This window comes from Octopus sinensis, linkage group LG6 (genome assembly GCF_006345805.1).
Source record: "Octopus sinensis linkage group LG6, ASM634580v1, whole genome shotgun sequence".
Lineage (NCBI taxonomy): Eukaryota > Metazoa > Mollusca > Cephalopoda > Octopoda > Octopodidae > Octopus > Octopus sinensis.
Genome location: NC_043002.1, coordinates 73128718 through 73155677, shown reverse-complemented (window position 1 = coordinate 73155677; position 26960 = coordinate 73128718). Strand labels below are relative to the sequence as shown.

Below are 26960 nucleotides of genomic sequence, written 5' to 3'. Positions count from 1 at the left end.
TATTTACATTATTTACATTTGATGGATATTTGTCCTCATCAACGTTTCGGCTGATATACCCTCCAGCCTTCATCAGGTGTCTTGGGGAAATTTCGAACCTGAGTTCTGGGATATTAGGGATATCCCTTCATCAGAGACAATGTGAGATGGTTAAATAGAGGGAAATATTAGAGTTCACAGTCTTGGCTTTGTTGTCTCTATATGGCGTAGTGGTTAAGAGCATGGGCTACTAACCCCAAGATTCCGAGTTCGATTCCAGGCAGTGACCTGAATAATAATAATAATAATGACAACAACAACAACATCATTGAAAAATACCTTAGGAATGAGAACTCAAGTTCAAAATTTCCCCAAGACACCTGATGAAGGCTGGAGAGGATATCAGCTGAAATGGTGTGTTAACAACAAACAAGATGAGGACAAATATCTGTCAAATGTAAATAATGTACATAATTCCTCAACCCTTAAATATAGAACTGTAATAAATAAATATATATATATATAATGTTATTTGGTTGTGTGCCTCCTAGTCTTGACATCAGGAGGTAGTTGTAAATGAACATCACCTTAATACAAGTGGTGTTGTTCATCTCCAGTCTTTCATGGAAATATGCTTGAGCATGGAGAGAAAAAAAAATACCTTGCTTGAAAACAGATATGGGTTAGTAGCAAGGAAGGGAATCAAGTCATAGAAAATTTGCCCCAGTGAAAATCTGGCAGGCCCTTGTGAGCATAGAAAACTAGATGTTAAAATTATGATGGTGGTGGTGGTGATGCTGCTGCTGATGATAATAATCCATTACCAATAAATCTGATAGATTCTATATTACTCTGTGACCATGTTGAAACACTACCTACAAGGAATTTAGTCGATCACATCAGTCTCAACTAAAGGTGTATCACATTCTATTGATGACCCCCTCTCACCTGCTAAAATACTCTTTGAAGCGATTTGTTTTCGCAGATTCAAACTAACTTTAACTTTTTCATAATCATGCTTCTAAACAAAAGAGGTTTGCCAATTAATTTTCAAATTAGCCAAAAATCTGGGGGAATAAGAATAACTTTTAATTTATTTTCTTTTATTCTTTTACTTGTTTCAGTCATTAGACTGTGGCCATGCTGGGGCACCAAAAAGTTAGCTGAATGAGTTGACCCCAGTATTTATTGTATTGGATTCCTTTGCTGAACTGCTAAGTCATGGGGACATAGACTCACCAACACCAGCTGTCAAACAGTGGTGAGAGACAAACACAGAGAGACACAAACACATACATATATGATGGGCTTCTTTCAGTTTCTATCTACCAAGTCCACTCACAAGGGTTTGGTCAGCCCAAGGCTATAGTAGAAGACACTTGCCCAAGGTGCCACACAGCAGGACTGAATCTGGAACCACGTGGCTGGGAAACAAATTTGTTACCACACAGCCACTCCAGCACTTATTTATTCATGTATTAATCCTTTTGTTACCCTATTGCTGTTGAAATACAATGCTTTCGTTTTAATTAAGTGTGAAAGTAATGAAGAATTTAGTAAAATAACTTTGGCATTACTAAGCTGGAGTTTGAAACATAAGTTAATTCGGAAGTTTGATGGAAAGTTTTAATTCAGATCGCTGTTAAATAGAAAGTATCATAGAACTAGGAACAGTCTGAGATGGATTAATATCAAAAAGGTATGTCTGGCATTTGGAACACAACATCAATAAAAATTCTATCATGGTGGAAGATTTATTTATCAATATATTATGCTATCATTCTTTTAATTAGATTTCAGTTGAAATTTTAATTTAGATATAGAAAAAACATTTTTTTTTTTTTGATGTGGGTAATTCGAGGCAGTTCATAAGACATCAGAGATAGTCTTAGATAGTATGGTATCAGAAGAGTTAAGAACCTTCTGATATAATTAACTTTCTATTTATGATTTTCTTGCAGAAGTTAAAGGTCTCAAATTTACTATGGAATTAGGATAGGAAGTTGTGAGAGCCAAGCCTTCTTTAAAAGCATTCATCATGACATAGCAGAAGTTAAATAATTACAACCTGGAATCAAAATCAGGTTGCTGACTTGTTTTGAGGATAACATACTTCCTTACACATGTTGTTAATAGTTTAAAAGGAAGACTTTTTTGTCAAAAAAATGCAGTTCTTTTTCAAGATGTTTAATGCTTTTGATACCAACCCTCTTGAATCCATCCCTGGTTCTGATACAAACTTCCTGGCTTAAAGAGATCTAAATTAAAAACCTTCCATTAAAATTTCATGTTAATTAATGTCCCAAACAGCGGTTTCATAATAACAAAGTAATTTTACTAAATTTTTTGTTATTTTCAAAATTAAGTGAAACAAAACATATTCAATATGGCAAGAGAGTGAGTCCAAAAATATCCTGATGCAAAACCCAACAAATAGCTATTTTTATGATGGCCTTTGTATATAATGAGTGAATATGCAATGAGGGAGACTATGTCAAAGAAGCATAGAATAGATAAGAACTAGATTAGTGCTCAAACTAACTCAAGTTCTTAAAATCCAGCATGGTTAGCATGATCTGCTGGATGTGTAATGTCAGTGTGCGCACACAACAGACTGTAAGGACCCCGAGGGAAATGTTAGACATAAGAAGCATTGGATGTGGCATGCAAGAGAGACATTTGCATTGGTATGGTCATGTACTGCAGATGGACGAGGAGAGCTGTGTGAAGAAGTGCCACTCTCAAACAGTGGAAGGAGTCCAGAGTAGAGGGAGACCCAGGAAGACATGGGAGGAAGTGGTGAAGCATGACCTTTGAATGTTGGGCCTCACAGAGGCAATGATAAAAGACTGAGACCTCTGGAGGTATGCTGTGACTGAGAAGACCCTGCAAATAAAGTAAGTCCACAGCTGTAACCTACTTCAGCCTCACATAACCGGCCCACTCAAAAGTATCTTGGATTGTAGGGAGACATGCTTTGCTTGAAGAGACCTATTGAGTCAAGTACATCAACATCAGCAATATCAAAATCAAATCAAATGGAAATTGTAGTTGTGAGCCCTGTGCTGGTAGCATGTAAAAAGCACCATCCAAACATGGCCGATGCCAGTGCCGCTTTGACTGGCTTCTGTACCAGTGGGACATAAAAAGCACCATCCAATCATTGTCAATTCCAGCTCCTCTGGCCCCTGTGCCAGTGGCACATAAAAAGCACCCACTACACACTCGGAGTGGTTAGCGTTAGGAAGGGCATCCATCTGTACAAACACTGCCAGATCAATTAGGAAGGGCATCCAGCTGTAGAAACACTGCCAGACCCCAATCGAACAATCCAAACCATGCCAACATGGAAAACGGACGTTAAATGATGATGATGATGATGATGTTATCATGAGAGTAGACGTCCAATGGAGCCAGAGTTGGCTATAAGCATTGCACAGGTTGAGCTGATGAAAATAAGACAAAAGATGGAAAGCGGTTGTTTATGGTATTAGAACATTTACAAATAAGTTACACAAATATAAATATATGATATAGGTGCAGGAGTGGCTGTGTGGTAAGTAGCTTGCTTACCAACCACATGGTTCTGGGTTCAGTCCCACTGCAGGGCACCTTGAGCAAGTGTCTTCTACTATAGCCCCAAGCCAACTGAAATCTTGTGAGTGGATTTGGTAGACGGAAACTGAAAGAAGCCTGTCGTATATATACATGTGTGTGTGTGTGTGTGTGTGTGTGGTGTGTGTATTTGTGTGTCTGTGTTTGTCCCCTCACCATTGCTTGACAACCAATGTTGGTGTATTTATGTCCCTGTAACTTAGCAGTTTGGCAAAAGAGACCAATAGAATAAATACTCGGCTTACAAAAAGTAAGTCCTATGGTCAATTTGTTTGACTAAAGGCAGTGCTCCAGCATAGCCACAGTGAAATGACTGAAACAAATAAAAGAATAATCTTTCAAAATAAATATATGGCTGTTACAAAAGTGAATATATAATTGAGAAGAAAGAAGGTAATCAATGTTAGTACTTTACAGCTGTTTCAGGAATGTGGTGACAAACTGATGTAATGATGTGCATTTTAAGTACATAAAGATGCATTGAAAGATATCAAAAAAATAAAAATTGGTATTAACATCTAAATATGATATATAAGTCAATTCAAACTATAATTGTAGCATCTCTGGAACCTCTTCTTCAGAGAGAAGATAATTAATGAATATATTAACTAAAAGGAAAAAAACCAAGAAGAAGCTACAAAAACTCATCCCATAAAAGAGATGTTGATACATTTTCTGTATCAACAGATGCATGAGCTTGTGCTAGCATTTAATAAAACTAGTCTGTTAGCAAATTCTAGGGTCCTGTCATAAAAGGAAATAATTAAATAACATTGTTTTAAAAGGAGCCTATATTGCTGATGTGTTCTATAGGAAGTCCAAAGAACCTGAATCACATTTCATAAATATAAAGAAATTAAATAATTTCAAGATGAACTTTTGAAATGTATTTTTTTTTTACATATTGAGACTGGAGGAAGGGGCAGCTCCATGACTTTTGCAGGCTCTCTGATTCCAGTGAACTTGATGCTGTTAATGTTCTATTAAAATGGTTGGAGGTCAGTACCTTCAGGAAGACATAAGCAGGGAGAAGGTTCCTGAGGGTCAATATTCTGAGGAGAAGGGACAAGGCATAGAAGGTTAATGCAGATCAAGGAAGGAGTGGGCGAGGTTGTGTTGATGTAGTGATGGTAATGAAAGGTAGAAAGATAAATAGGACGAGGATACCTGAGGGATAGAAGTATTAGATCGCCCAACTCTGAAGAACAGAGGAAATTGTAGCAACAATAGAAAAGGCAGGGAGAAGAGACTGTACACTTGGAGGTCAGAGGCTGGGGCATGTCTGTTAGTGATTGAATGTCAATCAGTCAAGTGGTCCTTCTCTGGATATAGTCCAAGAAGTCTGTGTGAGGCACAGTACTCTACTGTAGGGTTCATTAGAGTCTTGTAAGATTGTCAGCAGCTGTTGGGGACTGAAATATTTTCTAGTTCTAAAAAGAAGAACCAGCTTTTGGAATGAAGTCCAAGCTATGCTAAGTTTGGCAAAAGAGACCGATAGAATAAATACTCGGCTTACAAAGAATAAGTCCTGTGGTTGATTTGTTTGACTAAAGGCAGTGCTCCAGCATAGCCACAGTGAAATGACTGAGACAAATAAAAGAATAATCTTTCAAAATAAATATATGGCTGTTACAAAAGTGAATATATAATTGAGAAGAAAGAAGGTAATCAATGTTAGTACTTTACAGCTGTTTCAGGAATGTGGTGACAAACTGATGTAATAATGTGCATTTTAAGTACATAAAGATGCATCGAAAGATGTGCTTTTACCAGGCAGGAGAGATCTTTAGAGATTGTGAGGTCTAACATTTGAAGTGACTGTGAGGGTCCAACAACTAAACTTGGCACTCTGTCAACAATAAGCGTTCCAGTTGATCCAATCAATGGAACAGCCTGCTCATGAAATTAACGTGCAACTGGCTGAGTACTCCACAGACATATATATACCCTTAACAAAGATCTTCTGCAGCACTAACAAATGTACTTTAGTAGATATTCTCATAATAATAATAATAAAAACTCAATGGAAACGTTGAAATGAAGCAAAAAAAAAACAAAAGCATTTTTGGTTTTAACAACTTTTTTATTTTTATTTTAAAAAATTATTGTCAGTGGAAACACAACTGTTAAAAATATAAAACAGATAATGAAAACCAGAAATTATGTGTACCTATCTGAAAACATTCTAATAATAATAATAATAATAATAATAATAATAATCTTTTCTACTTCCAGCACTTTACATTCTGAGTTCCATCTTTTCAGGGTCAGTAAAATAAAGCACTAGTCAAATATTGGAATTGACAGTATCAATTACTCACCCACCACCTTCATCATTGCTGGCTCTTTACCTAAGCTAGAAACAGTGGTGGCAGTAGTAGTAGTAGTAGTAGTAGTAGAAGTAGTGTAATTTATTAACTATTTCATTTCCAAGTTTAAATGAATTTCTTAAAATGAGTCAATACATGATTTTATGATTCTAATATTATATATATATATATACATATAATTTGCAGAAATATATGTATATATTTTCAACTATAAAGATAGCTTACAAAAAAAAATAAAATAAGGATTACATTTTCAGAAGGTTTCATTATATCAATTTCATCCCTATTGCTATCTAAAATTCACTTCTTTGCAAATACACCAAACATACAGCAAAAAGCCATAAATCATTTAGTGTAGAGCAGTCACAGAAAGAAACCAGTATCTACGAAGTAAAAAGTGTAACTTGTTTCATATATCATGCCATGGGTAGCAGATAATTATGCTAAGCACATTTATTTCTCATATACTGTAATATAAACCATAATCAAAACAACATCGTAAATAACATAAGTACAGTTGGCAGAAACTCACTGCCAAAGGTGGTATGCATAATGGAAGTGTACTTTTAACTGGTGATATAGTTAGGCATCGGTAGCTTAAGTCCGTCTTTCGCTTCAAAAAATGTGTAAGACAGTGTTATTGTGTCAACGTTTTCCAGTTTAGGGTCCTCCACAAAATCTGGATCAATGTAGAAAAATACTGGCATATCTACCTGCAACGACAACAGAAACACAACAACATTAACATTAGAAACCATTAATATTTATGTATTACATAAATATATACATTTACATACATGTACAGGCATATGTACACAAAATCCATCCATCCATCATCATTTTAATGTCCACTTCTCCATGCTTGTACGCGTTAAATCGAATTGGTTGAAGTGGATTTTCTATGGTTGAATGTTCTTCCTGTTGCCAACCCTCATTTGTTTTCAAGCAAAGTAATATTCCTCCATGGCTAGACATGTTTTACATGGATGATTGAAAATAAAAATGAAAATGAAAAATGCTTGTTTTACATTGTTGCGATGAAAAGGCAATGGGGTGCCCACACATATGCATACACATATATTACACAGAGACAACAGGCATCTTTCAGTTTGTGGCAATCAAATTCACTGACATGGTCAGCATGGGGATATTGTAGAAGATACTTGCCTAAGGTCCAGCACAATGGGACTAAAACCAGAGCCAAATGGTTGCAAAACAAGTTTCTTAATTGCACATCCATATGTTTGTGTATATATATATATATATATATATATATATATACACATATATACATACATATACATACACAAACACACATATATATGTGTGTGTGTGTGTGTATATATATTCATATATGTATGTGTGTGTATATATATATATACATATATATATACACATATATGCATGAGTATATATATATATATATATATACACACATACACATATATATACACACACACACACATATATACACGTACACACACACACACACACACACACATATATGCAATATTAATAACATAGAAACAATAAAATGAGGAAGTGAACCAAATGATGAATACAAGGCTTTTTACATCACAGTCTTTTTTTTTTTTTTTTTACCTGAGACATGTGACTCACTGCCATTACAGCCGTTAGTTAATTTAGAACTGGATGTTCTTTGTTCTGAGGCTGATACAGCTTGTAGGTACAGGTACAGCTGGGTGGTTAAGAAGTTTATTTTCCAACCACATGGTTTCTGGTTCAGTCCATAGTGTGGTACACTAGGCAAATATCTTTTACTATAGCTTCGGGATGGATGAAACCCTGTAGGAGGATTTGGTAAATGGAAACTAAAAGAAGCTCATCATCATCATCATCATCATCATCATTTAGTGATTGTTTTCCATTCTGGCATGGGTTGGACAGTTCGACTGGAGTAGACCAGCCAGAGAGCTGCACCAAGCTCCAATTGTCTGTTTTGTCATAGTTTCTGTCTGGACATCCTTCCTATATTGTATAAATGTGTGTGTGTGTGTGTGTGTGTGTGTGTGTGCATGTGTTTTTGTACCTCGTTACCTTGACATCATGTGACAGTTGTAAATGTTATCTCTGTCATACAAGCAATATTTATTCATCACCAATACCTCTGCAAGAATCTATCCAGCCATCAAGGAAACTACTTTGCTTGGAAACAGGAGGTGAGGGTTGGTGACAGGAAGGGCATCCAGCTATAGAAAATTTGACTTGATATGGTCTGTCTGACCCAGGTAAACAGGGAAAAGTGGATGTTAAATTGACGCTTGAGATTATGTAATGAACAAATACAATACACAACATTTTTCAAACCCCAAATCCCCAAATCAATCAATCAAAATAGAAAAAACAATTAGTGAATTACACTGAAAATTAATCAGCTAATTTTTAATATCATTTTCTTTGAATATCAGGAAAATTGCTAAAAATATCTTTTGGCAAATTACAGAATATTATTGCTGTATAATTGCTTAGATAGAATATTAGGTATGTTGTTGAACAAGTTACAGGAGAAGAATAATAAATTGGTTGAAAAAGTGGTTTTAACTTGTGTAACATACTATTCTGAAAGGTAGAACAGATAATATGACAGTCTTCATCTTTGAGGAAATGAAAGAAAAATAAAAGTTATAAAATAGCAACTGTCTAAGAAAGAGCATTGTTGAGAAAACCCCCCCACAATAAGCTGATGCTTCTAAACAAAAATAACATGTATTTGTTCTGCTCAATCTTGATATTGTGGTAAAAATGTAAATGTAGTGAGCTAGTGATTGGTTCTTCTGTCGAAATTAATTCTATAACTACTGGCACTATTGTTCACAAAATGCGATATAAAATGCATAAATAAAAAAATGTGAAAATATTTAAAAGAACAAACTACTCTACTGCTTATGGTTAATGTTTTACCAGAAATATAGTTGCTAGCTATTTAACAATACATGAAAACTGTTATATTCATTTTGTATTCATTTCTTGAGGTGACAGAATTTTCATAGCACCTCCATGACTTGGCCATTTGCCCAATCCACTGCAAGTGTTCGAAAATCAGTTGCAGGCTTGTTTTTATAAACCTTATTATTCCACTTCCTTCCTTTCTTTCTTTCTTTCTTTCTTTCTTTATTTTTTGCTGACCTTTCAAACATAAGGGTCTACAGTATACTTGCTTGACCTTTTGATCTGAGCCACTATTAGTCATTTTTAGGTTCATATATTGATAATTCCTCTATGTATATAAATATGTATGCAAAGGAATTGAACCTAAGAATGACTAATGGCAGCCCAGATCAAACAGTCCATAACATCTATTGGTGCCATGTCAAAGACACAAAAAAAGCAAGTAAAATACACTCTTGAGACCAATAAAACCTCATCAGTATTTAATTTTCAAAAGTGTCAGGAGTATTGAATCAGTGACCAGGTTATACAAGTAAGACAAAAATTTTAACATCTCAAAAAAAAAACAAAAAAAAAACATAGAATCACTATAACATTATTTGTGAGTTCTTAAATGGCTAAAATGGTTTTTCCATGATGTAATATATAATTACTTCAAGTCCAACATGTAGTCTCTGATCAAAATAAATTGTTAGCTAGATTATAGAAATATTTCATATTATTCTTTTCCACTCTAGGCACAAGGCCCGAAATTTTTTGGGAGGGGGGCCAGTCAATTAGATCAACACCAGTACACAACCGGTACTTAATTTATCAACCCCGAAAGATGAAAGGCAAAGTTAACCTCGGTGGAATTTGAACTCAGAACGTAAAGACAGATGAAGTACCGCTAAGCATTTTGTCTGGCATGCTAATGTTTCTGCCAGCTCGCTGCCTTCTTATTTCATATTAATGTATGTGTAATGAAGTAAATGATAATTAGAAACTATATGGATTATAATTATTATCATATTAGAAACTTATTAAAATTAAGGCTAAGCTTAATCCCTTCTGAAGGATATGGATCTGTTAGATCAGTGGTTTTCAACCATTTTTTTTTTATCAATGGACCCTTTTTTATCTAAAGGCCCCTCATAAGTCATTTGGTGTTTAAAAAATTCTGTTATGTTTTTATAATTAAACATTGTTATGAATTGTATAAAAAAAGATTATTGAAATATTTTGAGTATTATAGGAGCATAACCAATTTGCTGCACATAAACAACAAAAACTTCTGTGGGCCCCAAGGGTTAAATGGACACTAGTGGAGAAGCACTGGGTTAGATCCTGGATAATTTCTTGTTTTTGTGATGTAAGGATGATTAGAGATAAATCACCCTTTCATAGGCGACTGAACTGTTATAGCAGGGATTGGTTGCTTTATGTAGAAGACACTGATCAAAAGAAAAAAAAAACAAAAACAAAAGCATAATACTATTCCATTCTATTATAATACCATTTCTTGCAACACGGAATCACTTCTACTGTTTGACCAAAATACCTGTTTGACCAATATACTTAGTTCTATCAAGAAATAAATATATCAGTCACAGACACAATGCTGCACTGGTGACAGGATATGAACTGGCCGCTGTCCTATCAATTTAGCCACCACCTGCATCAGCTATCCGAGTTAAACAGTACACTAGAAAATCAATGGATTAACTATAATGCCAAATATTGGATTACTAACAGGATAAACAAGCACGCTGCACTGATTTGTCTAAATTGGCAAAGAAAATAAAAAACAAAAGACTCAAATGTGACCCACTTAAGCCTTTGTTTGGCACAAGGGTTTGGACCCCCCTTTTTTTAGTGCAAGTCACAAGTTCATAAAAAGTTGTAAAAGTGCACCTGTACTGAGAAAAATAATGAATCTTTAATTTTAGAAATTAATAGGTATGTAATTTGTATTAAATTGCTATTCAGGGTTTTAAATTGGGATTTTCACCTAGACATTTAGAGACTTCATCAGTAGTTGATTTAAAATTTGAATTTGGATAAAATTTTGCCTGTGAGTGAGGGGTTTTCCCCACCTTTAGTATAGCATATGTACTAATCAAATAACTATTTCAAATTTTGCCACCAGGCCAGCAATTTTAGTGAGAGAGGGTTAGTTGATTACATCAACTCCCAGCATTTGAGTGCTACTTTATTTTATTGACCCCATAAGGATGAAAGACATACATATATATATATATATGTATGAATGTGTGTGCATATGTTTGTCCCCCCAACACCGCTTGACGGCCGATGCTGGTGTGTTTACGTCCCTGTAACTTAGTGGTTTGGCAAATGAGACCAATAGAATAAGTACTAGGCTTACAAAGAATAAGTCCTGGGGTCGATTTGCTCGACTAAAGGTGGTGCTCCAGCATGGCCACAGTCAAATGACTGAAACAAGTAAAAGAGTAAAAGAGTAAAGAGAGTATATATAGACATACACACACACCTTTCATCATCATCATCATTTAACGTTCATTTACATATATATCCTCGTTTTTTTAATTTATTATTTCATCTTCGTCATCATCATTTAATGTTCATTTATATATATATATATATACGTATCTATATATGGATGGGAAAAATGTCTAATGTAATTTTCAGTATCCAAGTTGTCACAAATGTTGCAAAGCTTTCATTTCAGCATTTCCTACTTTTAGCTTCAAGAATTTCACTCACTGCGATGTTTAGATTTTGAAGATGGAATTAGAACCTATTTGCATGCGTGGGAGAATTGACATTATATGACCCACCCCTAAAAAGGAAATGTCGTTCAAATCTTGTCAACATCATCATCATCATCGCTATCATCCCATCATCATCATCGCCATCATCACCATTTTTGTCAACATTATCATCATCAGCATTGACAACACCAATAAAAATGTCTCAAAGTTTATTCTTCATATCTCGTCAGATGGGTTTTGCTCAATTACATACAACTGTATGACGCCAACCTATTCCAAATCAGATCAACTCTCTATAAAGCTGTAACTCCAAAACACGTGATTTTTTTGCCAGCCTTTCAGCTGTGTAACTATAAAATACAGGACATTTTACAAATGTTTATCCCTGACTAAGGTCAATATTGATACAAGAAAGCCACCTAATAAAGGTCAATAATAATACACGCAAAACTACCTACCCAATAAGGAGAAATAAAACATTCCAAACAAAGAATAAAGAACAATACCAAAGAAGGAAAAAGATTTGCTGAATATCTACAATGAGTCATAAAGAGTAAAAAAAAATCATACTGACTGCCTTATTTGACTTTTTGTTCTGCCTCAAAATAGTTGCAGCATTTTCTAAATTGCAAAAGTTCATAAAACTTAACCCTTTTGTTACCAATCCATCTGAGACTATTTCTGACTCTATGATGAAAAAAAAAATAAATAAATGTTGCCCTTTTCAAGCCTAGCCAGGCTCATGGGCCCAGTTTCCCGGTTTCTGTGGCATATGTATTCCCCCCACCCAGCTCGATGGGACACCAGTCCATCGCAGTGTTACTCAAGAAACAGGAAGAGAGAGTGAGAGAAAGTTGTGGCAACACAGTACAACAGAGGTCGCCACCACCTACTAACAGAGCCTCATGGAGCTTTTAGGTGTTTTCGCTCAATAAACACACACAATGCCTGGTCTGGGAATCGAAACCGCAATCCTCCGACCATGAGTCCGCTGTACTAACCACTGGGCCATTGCACCTCCACTGACTCTATGATACAAGAAAATTATTGTTTCAAATTATTCATATTTAACCCTTTCTAATTACTAATTCACTTGAGACCACCCTTGGTTCTTTGACAAAAACTTCCTGTTTTAAAAATTATCTAAATTATATTTTTCCATTAAAATTTTATGTTAATTTATATTTCACACATTGTCTTAATAATGACAAAATTAGCTAAGTTTGTCAAAGTCCTTCTTTCTGGTCTGTCTTGGGCAACAAAATAACTTTGACGAATCTAGCTAATAGATTAATTGATAGATTAATCAAACAAATGATGAGATAATTGGCTAATTAACAAAATTATTTAACTAAATCATTCAATATTTTAAAAATCAGTTGAAATAAAGGTAGTGTATAGCAACAAAAATATGAAAACAACAGGGGTAAATTAAAATCTTCCACCAGTTTTGACTAAGGACTGTTTACATTATGTTCCTGATGTCAACTTTATAACAGAAAAAGAATGATTGTTTAACTAAATAGTCCAAAATTCTTGATTATTTTCAAAATTAATTGAAGTACAAAGGTAGCATTCATTAGGAATATTGTCATGAGAGGGTTACTCTCTTTTTTACTTGTTTCAGTCATTTGACTGTGGCCATGCTGGAGCACCACCCAGAACTTATTCTTTGTAAGCCTAGTACTTGTTCTATCAGTTTCTTTTGCCAAACCGCTAAGTTATGGGGACGCAAACACACCACCATCAGTTGTCAAGCGATGTTGGGGGGACAAACACAGACACACAAACATATACAAACACATACATATATATATGCATACATACGACGGGCTTCTTTCAGTTTCCGTCTACCAAATCCACTCACAAGGTTTTGGTCAGCCCGAGGCTATAGTAGAAGACACTCGCCCAAGGTGCCACACAGTGGGAATGAACCTAGAACCATGTGGTTGGTAAGCAAGCTACTTACCATACAGCCACTCCTGTGCCTACAGTTAATGGCTAGTTTGTTTATAGGAGAGAAAGTATGAGAGGGAGAAACCTCCACTAGAATAGAACGTGATCTACCTAGGTATAGCTTTGCTTGCTATGCATGTTAAGAAAGCTATTACTGATGTCAAGGGTAACTAGAGACAAAAACCACACAGACCTTCTAACACACACACACACAAGCACAAAGAAAATGAACTGAAATGCAAATAGAGAAGACCACTCAATGAAATCCAAACATAAGAGAGAACAACTGAGGAGCATGGGACAATAAAAACCTTACAGATTTGTATTATTGAACTGAAACAAAAGAGAGGAAACACCATTTTAAGGAAAAGGGGGTGTCTGCTGAGTCACGGGGTCAGGAGAGAGAGAACAGCACAAAGCACGCTTTGTTAGAGGAACAACAACCTGTTATATTGACTATTTCATGAGAGGATGATTCAATTCATGCAGTTTTATTGTTTTCATTTTGTCATTGTACCCTGTGGAAACACACACACACACACACACATGAAGATCAAGAGAGCATAAAACTAGAGTCATGGGATAAATTTAATTTTTAAATGAACTCTACATATACAGGTTGTGGTGAACATATTGTTGCCTATATTACGCAAAAATGAAAATAACACTGACATCTCATTTTAACAGATATATTTACCAAAATTGCATGAAAATATCCTGAAATACTAATGGGTAGATTTATTCAATAAAATCACCAGTGGCTTCGATTACAGCCTCCAGACGACTTCAGAATCTCCTGCAACTCTTCTGGGTGGTCTCCTTGTTTAAGTTGTGAATGCTGCCATAATCCTTGCCTTCAGTTCATTTTTGGTGTTACAAGGAATTCTGTTGGTCTCTTGCTCAACTGTATCTATCTATCTATCCGCTCAGTCGAAGTCGACTCTCGGTTACTCGTTGGACCAGTGTCCTCCAGTTAGTTCTATCCTGGGCCGCTTCTTTCAGATTGGTTATGTCCATTCCGGTATCACTCTTGATGTTGTCAAGCCAGCGGGTTCTTGGTCGGCCTCTTCCTCTCTTGCCACTGACCATTCCGAGCATGTACTTCACACATAATAACCAAGGGGGTTGTAGTCTGGGGAATTAGGTGGCCAGATGTTAGGGGAGATGTGGTCACAGAAATTGTCTGACAGCCATGGCTGGGTTCTCCTGCTTGTGTGGCATGGTGCAGGGTCCTGTTGCTACACATAGGATCTTCCAGCAGCCACCCTCATGACCCAAGGTAGCCCTACCTCCTTCAGGCACTTGATGCAGGCCTCTGTGTTCAGTCTGAAACCGTGTGAGAAGATGAATGGAGGCATAATGTCACCATCACTAGTGATCACTCCAACACCATGATGTTGACTGGATGTTTGACTGTTATCACTCTCAGCACATGTTTTGGGGACACGGCAAGCCAATGGTTATTTTGTGTGTTCACCATCTGTTTGTATTGGAGCATCCAGCATGAATGCCAAGCAGTACAACATATCATTTCCAAATTTCTGGTAGAGTGAATTAAATCATGGTGCTGTTTTTCTCACAGATGGTGCCAAACTGACCCTACTATACTGTGTAGTCGACAAATTCAAAAACAAGCAATGTGCATGCATGAAATTAAAAATATAAAATGGTGACAATTTATCCATTGCATCCTATATATGTAGCCATGATAGATCGCTAGCCACTACACATTCTTCATTTTCTCTCCTTGTTTCTTTCTGTGTTCCTTTCTGTGGAAGAGCATAGGCTCAAAATGTTAAAGACTTTTTCACTTCCCAAGCGTTATACTAATACATATGTTTGTTGTCTACACCACCTGTCTTCGTATTTTGTATTTTTTTGTGAATTCTCGCTATATATATATATATATATATATATATATATATATATATATTGTGAGTTAATAAAATAACATATATCAGAAAGGAGCACATTCTAAAAAGTAGAGCAGTAATTATTACAATAAAATTTTATGTAGAGTTACCCAAGTTATTTACAAAGCCAAAGCTTTAAAAATATCTACGTTGTGTGTGTGTGTGTGTGTGTATATATTTTATTGATAGAAGATACAGAGTAACTCAAGGGCTAACACTTTCATACATAGGCAAAATTCTCTGCTCTAGACTCACTCTGTTACTTCTTTCTGCCAATTAACACTATGTATGCGTGTATTTATATACACAAACACATGTTCATATACAAGCACACATACTTACAAACACCACAGATGTTTGTTTTTTGTTTTTTTATATATTTTTTAGTCTACACCAGTTTATATTCTTCCCTATTTTTATAATCTTCGCAATCTTTAATATATTCATAGAAATACATCAATATTTGTCTGTAAGTTGGTTTGTTTATGTAATTACAAGTATTGACCGTTAAATTTTATCCTCGTATCATTAGACTGTTGTATTCTTTCTATATATTCTTCAATATATAGATTCCAAAATATATTGTCTGCTAGCATATTTTTTTCATTCTTGCATGACCATAGTAAGCATCAGAGTGTTTAGTTATGATAAAGGAATAATCTTGTTATGTAGTCCTGATATATTGTTATGTAGTCCTGGGAGAGACATTAAAACTGCAACCAGTAATGAGGTTCCAATTTGAAAATTCAGGAATTTTAGGGAACCTGAAGTATTATTTTAGATACCATTATCCTCAGGTACATCTGGACTGAGTTGACATTACCTTTTAAGGTTCCTAGTATCGAGGCTTAAGGCATACAAGACTCAGAGATAGGCTTGCCTCTAGACATGTGTCACACATTTATGTGGTGGACATGGCATGATACCATGTGAATTGGTCCCCTGCCCAAGGGCTAAATAATCAATGTGCTGGTGGCATGTAAAAAGCACCCATTACACTCTTGGAGTGGTTGGCATTAGGAAGGTCATCCAGCCATAGAAACCATGCCAAATCAGATTGGAACCTGGTGCAGCTCTCCAGCTTATCAGTTTCAGCCAAACCGTCTAACCCATGCCAGCATGGAAAACAGACGCTAAATGATGATGACGATGATGATGATATATACATATATATAAATATATATATATATATATATATATATATATATATATATATATATATATATCATCATCATTATCATCATCATCATCATTTAACATCCACCTTCCATGCTGGTGTAGGTGGGAATATATTATAAATATATAACTTATATATTACACACAGACACATAGAATACACAATCACTCATGCATATACATATACAAATGAGAGGTAAACGTATTTGAGACATACAATATAATTTACTGAATTATTCAAAGGTAACCTAGTCTAATGTTTACCAGTCTTATTGCTGGTGTTCCACAAAATAACACTGAAAATCTTTAAATTACATCACATTAGACATACTAAATTACCCAAGGCTTCTTTTTACAGACTCCAAGACATTATCAAAATGTCTGCTTAATCATTATAAACGTAGGTTTCTGGTTATAAGAAAGTTACAGATATCAAGAAACATCATTATGCTAGACTTAAAGCCTGGAATTTTAGATGTGTTTGGAAAACACTTAGTTCCACATGAGATATGCAGCTTCCATTCATGCTCTGATTAATTAAACATTTTAAATATGCCTTGTTTTCTTTTTAATGGAACTGTATGTAATTTCTAGAGGGCTCACAGAAAAGTTAATGTCAGTTTTGTTTCTTTGCATTTTATATTTTTTGGTAAACATTTCTAGAACATGATTTTGAATAATCAATAGTACAAAAAAAAAAGTAAATTTAATAATTTAAACCTACATTATTTGTAATTTAATATGTAAATATTTTTCTAAATTTTTAAAAACAAATCCCTCTTTTCTTCCTCCTCCTCCTCCCCCTCAGCATCATTGCCATCATCATCATCATCATCATCATCATCATTTAACATTCGTCTTCCATGCTGGTATGGATTGGGTAGTTTGACAGGAGCTGGCAAGCCAGAGGACTGCACCAAGCCTCACTGTCTGTTTTGGCATGGCTTTTACAGCTGGCTGCCCTTCCTAATGCCAACCACTTTACAGAGCAGATTGGGTGCTTTTTACATGGCACCAACACTGTCAAGATATTTTACTTCTCTGAAATATTATCCTACACATGCAAACATTACAAAAAAACCAAAAGAAATTAAACTTCCAAATGAATGAATTCAAGAACAGTTAAGGGTATGCTAGATAGCTATGGAAGTAGACATCGCTATGGGTGAGGGAATGCCAGTGGGTATGAATATGGCAAGGGATGGAAGTATGGCTGTGAGTGAGAGCAGACATGACTCTGGATGAGGATATATCTATGAGTGCAGGCAAGGCTATAAGTGAGAACATGACTATGAGTGAAGGCAGGGCTGAGTGTAGACATGACTATTGATGAAGGCATATTTATAAGTGCAAGCAAGGCTATAAGTGGGAACATGGCTGTTGGTATGGACATGAATCTAAGGTTTAAGAAATTCACTTTGCAACTCATCTTTTCAGAATCAATCCTGCTACATAGAACCCTGGAAAATGTATTCTAACCTCATGGTCAACCAAAACTTTTTGAGTGAAATTTTAAGATGGAGATACTGTATGAAAGAGCAAAACACTTCTTGGGGGTAGACCCTAATCCATCATCTGAATCAACACCATCATCTGGTCCTAGGGGACCTTAAGTAGTTTCCACTATGTAGCAAGTATTTGAACCAAATATTCACTCCACAAATCTGGAACCCTGAAAAAGGATCATATGTAATACTTTTCTCCTGAATAAACTAAAAAAATAAATAGGGGTTGATTACCTTAGGATATAATATAAAGATTTTATCTAATGATCTTGTGATGAATAAACCATTATCTAATCCTCTCAGGTACTGTACCTACATTGAAATTATTAGTAAGATTTCTGAGTTTGGATCTTCCTTCACTAATTCAGAATCCTAAAGTAATATTAACTGATCAAAATTCCCATTGTACACAGTAAACTGGGTAGGTTTAGTGTGACCTGCGTGAGGAATGCAAGGTGATTAATTACAACCCATCCACCTCCGTTGCCACCACCTCCACCACCATCATCCATTGACATTGTTGTTTGCACATAACTGCTTTCAAGATACAAAAGAAAATGTCAGCAGTCTTCCGGAAACAACCAACGAAGGCGCTGGGGTGGTGATGAGGGGGGAGGGGTAGATAGGACTGTGTGTATCTACTGCATGTAAAAAATAGTCCCGTGTCAACAGAGACTATTGTGTGTGTACTCAGACTGCATGTGATATTTATTCTAAAGGGAATCAAAGAGTCTGTGACGATCGCAAAATAAACAACGAAAATAGCCAACCAGGGAGGGAGCCTCTGCATGGTCAACCAGTTGGCGTGCTAGAAATAACAGCAAAAATCCCCCCCAAAATCACACACACTCACCCCTGATATCTTGAAATCGATAAAGGAGGACAACACACTGGATAATATAGCCCAGGGTACACAACACCTGTTTATTCTTTTACATGCTTTACTCATAAAACTAATACAAGCAGAACACAAGTGACCATGTTGGATCAGCATGACTAATTCTTTTACTTGTTGGCCCTGCTGGAGCAATGCCTTGAAGTGAGATCTCAACCATAGCTCTGAGGGACACTACAACAGCATTAAGAACCATGATAACAAACAAGAAAACTTAACATAGATTTAAATTTTGATATTTAGTATCATTACAAGAATTAACTTTCAATAAGTTCTCTATTTGTTACTTTTTTTTTAATCAGGTGCAGGCATGGCTGTGTGATAAGAAACTTGCTTTCCCAACCACATAGTTCCGGGTTCAGTTCCATAGTGTGGCACCTTGGGCAGGTGTCTTCTATTATAGCTTCGGGCCAACCAAAGCCTTATGAGTGAATTTGGTAGATGGAAACTGAACGAAGCCCATTGTATATATATATATATATATATATATATATATATATATAAATATATGTGTGTGTATGTATACATGTATGTATGTATTTGTGTGTTTGCGTTTGTTCCCGCTTTATCACTTGACAACAGATGTTGGTGTGTTTACATTGCTGTAACTTAGCGGTTTGGCAAAAGAGACTGATAGAATAAGTACTAGGTTTACAAAGAATAAGTCAATTAATTCGACTAAAGGCAGTGCTCCAGCATGGCCACAGTCAACATGACTGAAACAAGTAAAAGAGTAAAAGAGTTAGATTAAATTTTTAATGAATTTAAAGCAAATAGAAATGTAAATTTGGTAATTTCTTTTTTCCATGGTTACTATTATGAAGAACTGATGTTTAAACAAAAAAAAAGACTAACTCAAACTCTTAATCAATAACAGAGAAATGGTTTAAATTTGTTAGAAGACACAATTTAGAATCATTGATATTTGTGTACTTATATGTAAAGACAAATTTACAGTTTAGTGCATTGATTTAAACAAAAAGAAAGAAAAAAAGAAAAAGAAATGGAAGAAAGTAGAAGAAAATATTTTGGTACGGACGAATAAATTTATGTTCAGTAATTTTAGCGCTTTTATTTTCCCACATCATTTGTTCATTAGTTTATGACATCTGTTTTTCTATGCCAGCATGGGTTAGGTGGGAACTTATTTCAGACATTTCACACCTGGATGCTATTCCTGTTACCACTCCTCACTGGTTCTTCAAGAAAGGGAAATTTTTGTTTTATTTTTATTCTCCTGGGACTTTGAAAATGCAGAAAGGTCAGTCATAATGTCGATAAGGAATGCAAACATCATATCATCATTTTGCTCAGATGGTAACATCTGAGCATGCACATACATACACACAATTTTTTTTTTTTTTGGACTTGTTTCAGTCATTTGCCTGTGGCCATGCTGAAGCACCGCCTTTAGTTGAAAAAATCGACCCTAGGACTTATTCTTTGCAAGCCTAGTACCTATTCTATCAGTCTCTTTTGTCAAACCACTAAGTTAAGGGGATGTAAACACACCAACGTCAGTTGTCAAGCTATGGTAGGGGGACAAACACACACACATATATGACAGGGTTCTCTCAATTTCTGTCTACCAAATCCACTCACAAGGCTTTGGTCAGCTTGAGGCTATAGTAGAAGACAATTTCTATCAACCACTTCCTCTCACAAGACATTGATCAGTCTAGCGCTATGGGAGACAAGTAACCTGGAACCAAGAGGTTACAAAGCAAACTTCTTAACCACACAACTTCCATCATTTTAACGTATACTTTTCAACACTTTCAAGGGTCAAATGAGATTTGTTGAGGCAGGCTTTCTCTGGCTAGATGCTTTTCCTGTCACCAACCCTCATCTATTTCCAAGTACCGTAAATCCTCGAGTATAATCCGCATTCTTTTCCCCAAAATTTAAACGTCAAAATCCCTAGTGCATATTATATATGAGGTTAAAAACGAAAAATATTTTCTAAGCAATGCCTGAGTCTCTATTTGCTATCTGGCAATATTTATTCAGATGTATTTTGTGATGTTGGGTGCAAAAATACCTTAAGCTAAGCCTGAAAGCAATGAAGTCATAAAAGAATCATCTATAACTTGCAGTAAGCAACATTTATTGAAATAAAAATATTCAGAACACAGAATAACATGTAACAACAACAATTTGCAAACATATTTACATTCCCATATAACAGTTAAGAACATCACCATTATTGTATTAGGCATGCAGAGAAGTGTTTGTTCGACTAGGTGTTGCTGGTTTAATTATGCACGACTCAAGTTTCTTTTGCCAAACCGCTAAATTACGGGGGATGGAAACACACCAGCATTGGCTGTCAAGTGATATTAGGGGGACAAACACAGACACACAAACATATACATACATATACATACGACAGGCTTCTTTCAATTTCCGTCAGCCAAATCCACTCACAAGGTTTTGGTTGGCCCAAGGCTATAGTAGAAGACACTTGCTACACAATGGGACTGAACCCGGAACCATGTGGTTCATAAGCAAGTTACTTACCACACGGCCACTCCTACACCTATTTGATCAAATAACCCTTTGATAAAAAGCCTTTTAATTGTGACCATCCAATGTTGGAATTCTTCCTTTTTAAGACTGTAGGGTGAGGCTGAGGAAGATTTGGCTGTTCTATCTAGCATTTTTAACGCATGCAGAGAGTCTTTAATTTGTTAGGGTGTGATTGAGAAAGATTTTGCTACTCTAGCATTTCATCAGCCAAGTATATTTTTAACTTAAAATCAAAAGAGATGAAATTGAAACGCCAGTAGTCTATTGTTGATTCAGCCATTCCTTACTAGAGTGCAAGCTTATCAGTTGTGTGTATGTGAGGTGATGGCTATCATTATGACTGATAGCTGGCATCTGCTATTATATATATTGCAGATGTGTGCGTGTGTGTGAGAAAGAGATAGAGAAATAGAGACAGAAAGAGAGAGGAAAAGAGAGAGAGAGAGAGAGAGACAGAGTGTGTGTGTGTGTGTGTGTATACATGTGTGTGTAATATCAATTAATGAATGACAAAAGAACAAGATTTATGCAGTCACCATCATTAGCTTACGGCTGTTTCCGCTATAAGAAGCAGTGCACTCAGAGCTGAGTGCCTATGCAACACACAATTCCTTCATCAGAGCCATTAAAAAGCATTAATTGATATTACACTCCAAACATGCCTAACACTTTAACTCTAAAGCATAAGTATACTGAGTTCTAACAACTGATTATTAATATCACTCTATCTTACTGAAATACATATATATTATATATTTTAAACATATATATATAAAAGAACATTATTATTCATAGAAATAATAATGTTAGTGGCTGCAAGCATAAAAGCCATATAGGCAAAATTTATAAATATATATATATATATATATATATATAGAGAGAGAGAGAGAGAGAGAGAGAGAGAGAATATGTTGAGGCGCAATGGCCCAGTGGTTAGGGCAGTGGACTCGCGGTCGTAGGATCGCGGTTTCGATTCCCAGACCGGGCATTGTGAGTGTTTATTGAGCGATAACACCTAAAAAGCTCCACGAGGCTCCGGCAGGGGGTGGTGATCCCTGCTGTACTCTTTCACCACACTTTGTGGCATTGTGACCAGCGATGTGTAACAACATCTGATGGTCTGGTCGGTCACATGATCACATGATGATATAGAATATAGAAATATATTTGTATATACTAGGGTACTAATAAGCACCTGCTTTGCTAAAGATAGCAGTCAAAACACTCCAAAGCCACAGAAGAATCACTAAATTAATACAGGCATGGTAGGAAAAAATTTAAGTGAATAAGAATTGTGCCCTACCGGGAGATAAGATGAGTGTCAACTTATTTAATGTAGTGAAGCAAGAAATTTTCATTTGCTAAAATAACATCCATGGAGAAGAGAAATATCACTATGTAACAAATTAAAATTTTTTTTTTTGCTTTTAATCAGTAAGTGCTATTTCCAATTTGCTTCTATCTAGAAATCAAAGGAAATTACTACTCCCTTTAGACTTGGCTTTTGTGACCTGGACATCAGTATTTTGAAACTTACCAATTTTCCATTACATTTCAGACAGACTCAGTGCTGAGTTGCTGAAGCAGAAATATCATTATAGCAAATATTCTGCTCAATACCGCAGATTTGCTTGTCACTTGCTTGAGCATGTCCCTTAGTGGTTGACAATATCTGCAACGCTGATCATGAGCAGGAGTAGTTGAGAAGCACTACAGCCATATATTGGGAGGGAGCCTTTGGGGTTTAAATAAATATCGTAAAAGCAATTTTTGAAGAAAATATTAGCAATTTTTCATACTTTCTTGCGATAGGCAAATAGGAAATAACAGTTGCAACTCAAGAAGAAAAAATCATTTCACACAGTGTAATCATTTTGGGGAGACAATTATGGAATTGTCTATGATTCATCATGGAAGATATATACTGAATAGCAAAACATAAGGAAAGAAAGTCAACACCAAAAATAGTGCAGCCTAGTATTAAAATAGCACCAGATGCCAAGGTTAAACTATTGCCTCATTGTTGAAAGAGATCTAACACCAAACAGACAGAATGTTTGAAGAATCTAGCGATAATCAATTTGAAACAGTCATAATAGTTTTCCCATGATGATCAACTGCAATACAAGAGCATCAAAAACAACTGATGCTAAAATGATTTCATTTAGACTATATAAAACTGGGATGGTCTACAAACTTCAATAGATTTTTCCTTATATATTTACTGTTTCAAACAAAATATAAAGGACCAATAACATACATGGAAATAGCAAAAAGAAAAAGAAAAAAAAAGTTTAATAATAAAAAGCTAAAACTGAGTCATATTATGAGTGGAATTTGGTAAAAAGACAGTGGATATGTAGCCTATAGTGTGTGTGTGTGTGTGTGTGTGTGTGTGTGTGTGTGTGTGTGTGTGTGTGTGTGTGCACGTGCATGCATATATGTATATACATGTATGTGTGTGTGTGTGTGTGTGTGTCTCTCTCTATATATATATATATATATGTATGTGTGTGTATGTTCATACATATATGTATTACATTACATGAGTACACACACACACACACACACACACACAGGTGTAGCTTTGTGGTTAAGTAATTTGCTTAAATATCTATGTGATTTCAGGTTTAATCTTACAACATGGTACTTTGGTCCTTATACTATGTGAATGAAATTTGAAGGCCAGAAACTATAAAAAACTGTTTGTATGCATATACTTACATACATGCGCATGCATGTGTGTGTTTGTGTGTATGCTTATGTGTGTTTGCTTACATAATGCAGGGTAGTCATGTATCTCTTCTATAAGAAAAGGCCTGTGCTTGTCCCTCTTTAGCATCTCAAAACCTGGCAGAAAACCACATTGCCCTTACTACTCAATCAAGGGACCTTTTCGTTTGTTTGTTTGTTCATTTTTTTTTTCTGTCTTGCAAGTTATTCAAAGGCCTCACTAGTGTCAGTGTCACAATAAAACCACTCAGTACACTGTAACATGATTAGTATTTGAAAGGGCATTCAACTATAGAAACCATACCAAAGCGAACACTGGAGCTCAATCCAGTTTTCTGGTCCACTGGATCTTGTCAAATTGTCCAAGCCATGCCAGCACAGAAGATGACCATTAAATGATGATGACGATATGAATAAATGTCTGCGCACACACACACACACACACACACACACACATACACACACACACACACTCATCTAAAAGGAAATGTACAGGAAAAAGTTATTTTGCCATTTTGTGCTGACTCATAAAATCGGAAATAAATATGTTTTTAAATGTTTTCTACCCAACTATTTAACTCTTTCATTAATCCAAGCTAAAACATAACATTATATTCTTGACAAACTATTTTCTGAACCAGAATAAATATATAAATAAAATAAAAAAAATCTTCAATATGTTCTATCTATAAATAAATTACAACATTTAGAAGATATTAATCACTCCGTTTCCTTTTCCTTGGTTACTATTTCATATATAATTCATATTCAAAACTACATGGACACTCTTAGCTGGATCAAAAGTGACTAAAGCATCTGACAAGTCTTATAAAGTGTTCTTATAAAATAAACTAATACAAATTGCAAATTGTACATCAAATTCTAGTTCCTATCCCCACCCAACTCTTTGATCTTTCTCTCTCTACAGGGACCAGTCTCAAATTATGGAAGCACACATTAAAAACACACACACACACACACACACACACACACACATTAAAGTATGTTCCATTTTCAAGAAGGGCAACTTTTTTGATTCTATTCTTTTGACATTTCCAAGGTTGTGAGAGACATATAAACAACAAACCTCTTTTACAGACTATTGAGGAGCTTTTGTGTACTCACTCACTTCACCTGCTAGAAGTGGTATCTAAATTACACTCGTTTATCACTGTAAGTTTTTCTCCTTCAGTATAAAGCCATATCTGTCCAAAACTTGCTTTCCTGTGACATATATGAACAATATCTTGCTCTTACAACATCAGCAAAGATAATGTTGATGCCCTTGATATCAGCAAACACTGTAACTATACTTGATATTCTTTTGTTCTCTTCTTTTATTTGTTTCAGTCATTTGACTGATTTGACTGCAGCCATGCTGAAGCACCGCCTTTAGTTGAGCAAATTGACTCCAGGACTTATTCTTTGTAAGCCTAGTACTTATTCTGTCAATTTCTTTTGCCGAACGGCTAAGTTATGGAGATGCAAACACACCAGTTGTTAAGCAATGTTGGGGGAACAAACCCAGACACACAAATGCATACATACATACATATATTATATATACATATATATATATACAACAGGCTTTTTTCAGTTTCTGTCTACCAAATCCACTCATAAGGCTTTAGTTGGCCCGAGGCTATAGTAGGAGACACTAGCCCAAGGTGCCAAACAGTGGGACTAAACCCAGAATCATGTGGGTGGTAAGTAAGCTACTTACCTCATAGCCACTCCTGCGTATGGAAACTTCTTGCATAAGTTTACTGACTTAGGAGTTCCATACATCTCTAATCTCTTGAACTTGATGAAGATTGGGACCGGGGACAAAACAACACTGCTGTCAACTCTGCCACTGATGCTGCCATCACTCTCCATCACTACCATTTGGCTCACAATTAGACTGTTTCTTCTCTGCCCATGCTACAGTAGCCTCCGCTCCTATGAACTTACAAGTTATAATGCCATTTTCAACCAGGCCCATTCAATGTTCCATATTCTTCATCTCCTGCTATTCATATTGTATTATACCTCCCAGATCCTACATTAAACACTTTGCCCCAACAGTCCTACAAACAGTCTGAAATTTCGTCTCCCCAAATATTTTTCCAATAAATGTTGTCAGCCTTCATAAGTTTAAACTTTTAAACAGAACAACAACTAAATCTATCAAGTTAGTCTTGAATATCCAACAAAAGCTTTGAGCCTTGCTCTCTCCTCTTCTAATTTATTAAAACAACAATAATAATTAAAAAAAACGTTCAAATTCTTAATTGTCTCTGCAAGAGAACAACCAATATTTATAGTAAATAAAAACTAAAGTTCAAAAGACTACTAAAGATCAGAACTGGACTGAAACGAAAGCCTTTAATTTGCTGTATTTGATTAACCACTAATTAATGTATATAGAAACAGGTTACTGTATATCATTAAGCATTGAACAGCTTGTTAGTATTCCTAATTGTATGTAAACAACACTCAAATCTTTCACTAATTAGCCACAAGTATTTACCACACAACATAACAACAGCAATGCATTCTAATTAATTTATTCTACGTCAGAACACACACACTCATGTGTGTTTGTGTGTATATATATATATATATATGTACGTATGTATATATACGAACAAAACGCCCCCACCCCCGTCCAATGGACGGTGCTGAGTTGTCAAACATTTAAACCA

The 26960-nt window shown here is 35.5% G+C and overlaps 1 protein-coding gene across 1 annotated transcript in view; it reads right to left on the bottom strand.

Moving 5' to 3' along the window:
* Positions 1-6062: 6062 nt before the first annotated feature.
* LOC115213089 (cytochrome c oxidase assembly protein COX11, mitochondrial) overlaps positions 6063-26960 on the bottom strand; it is a 254709-nt gene continuing 233811 nt past the window's right edge. The window contains exon 6 of the mRNA XM_029782009.2: positions 6063-6637. Coding sequence (XP_029637869.1) covers positions 6491-6637 — 147 coding nt within the window. The 3' untranslated portion in view covers positions 6063-6490. The remainder of the gene's footprint in view (positions 6638-26960) is intronic.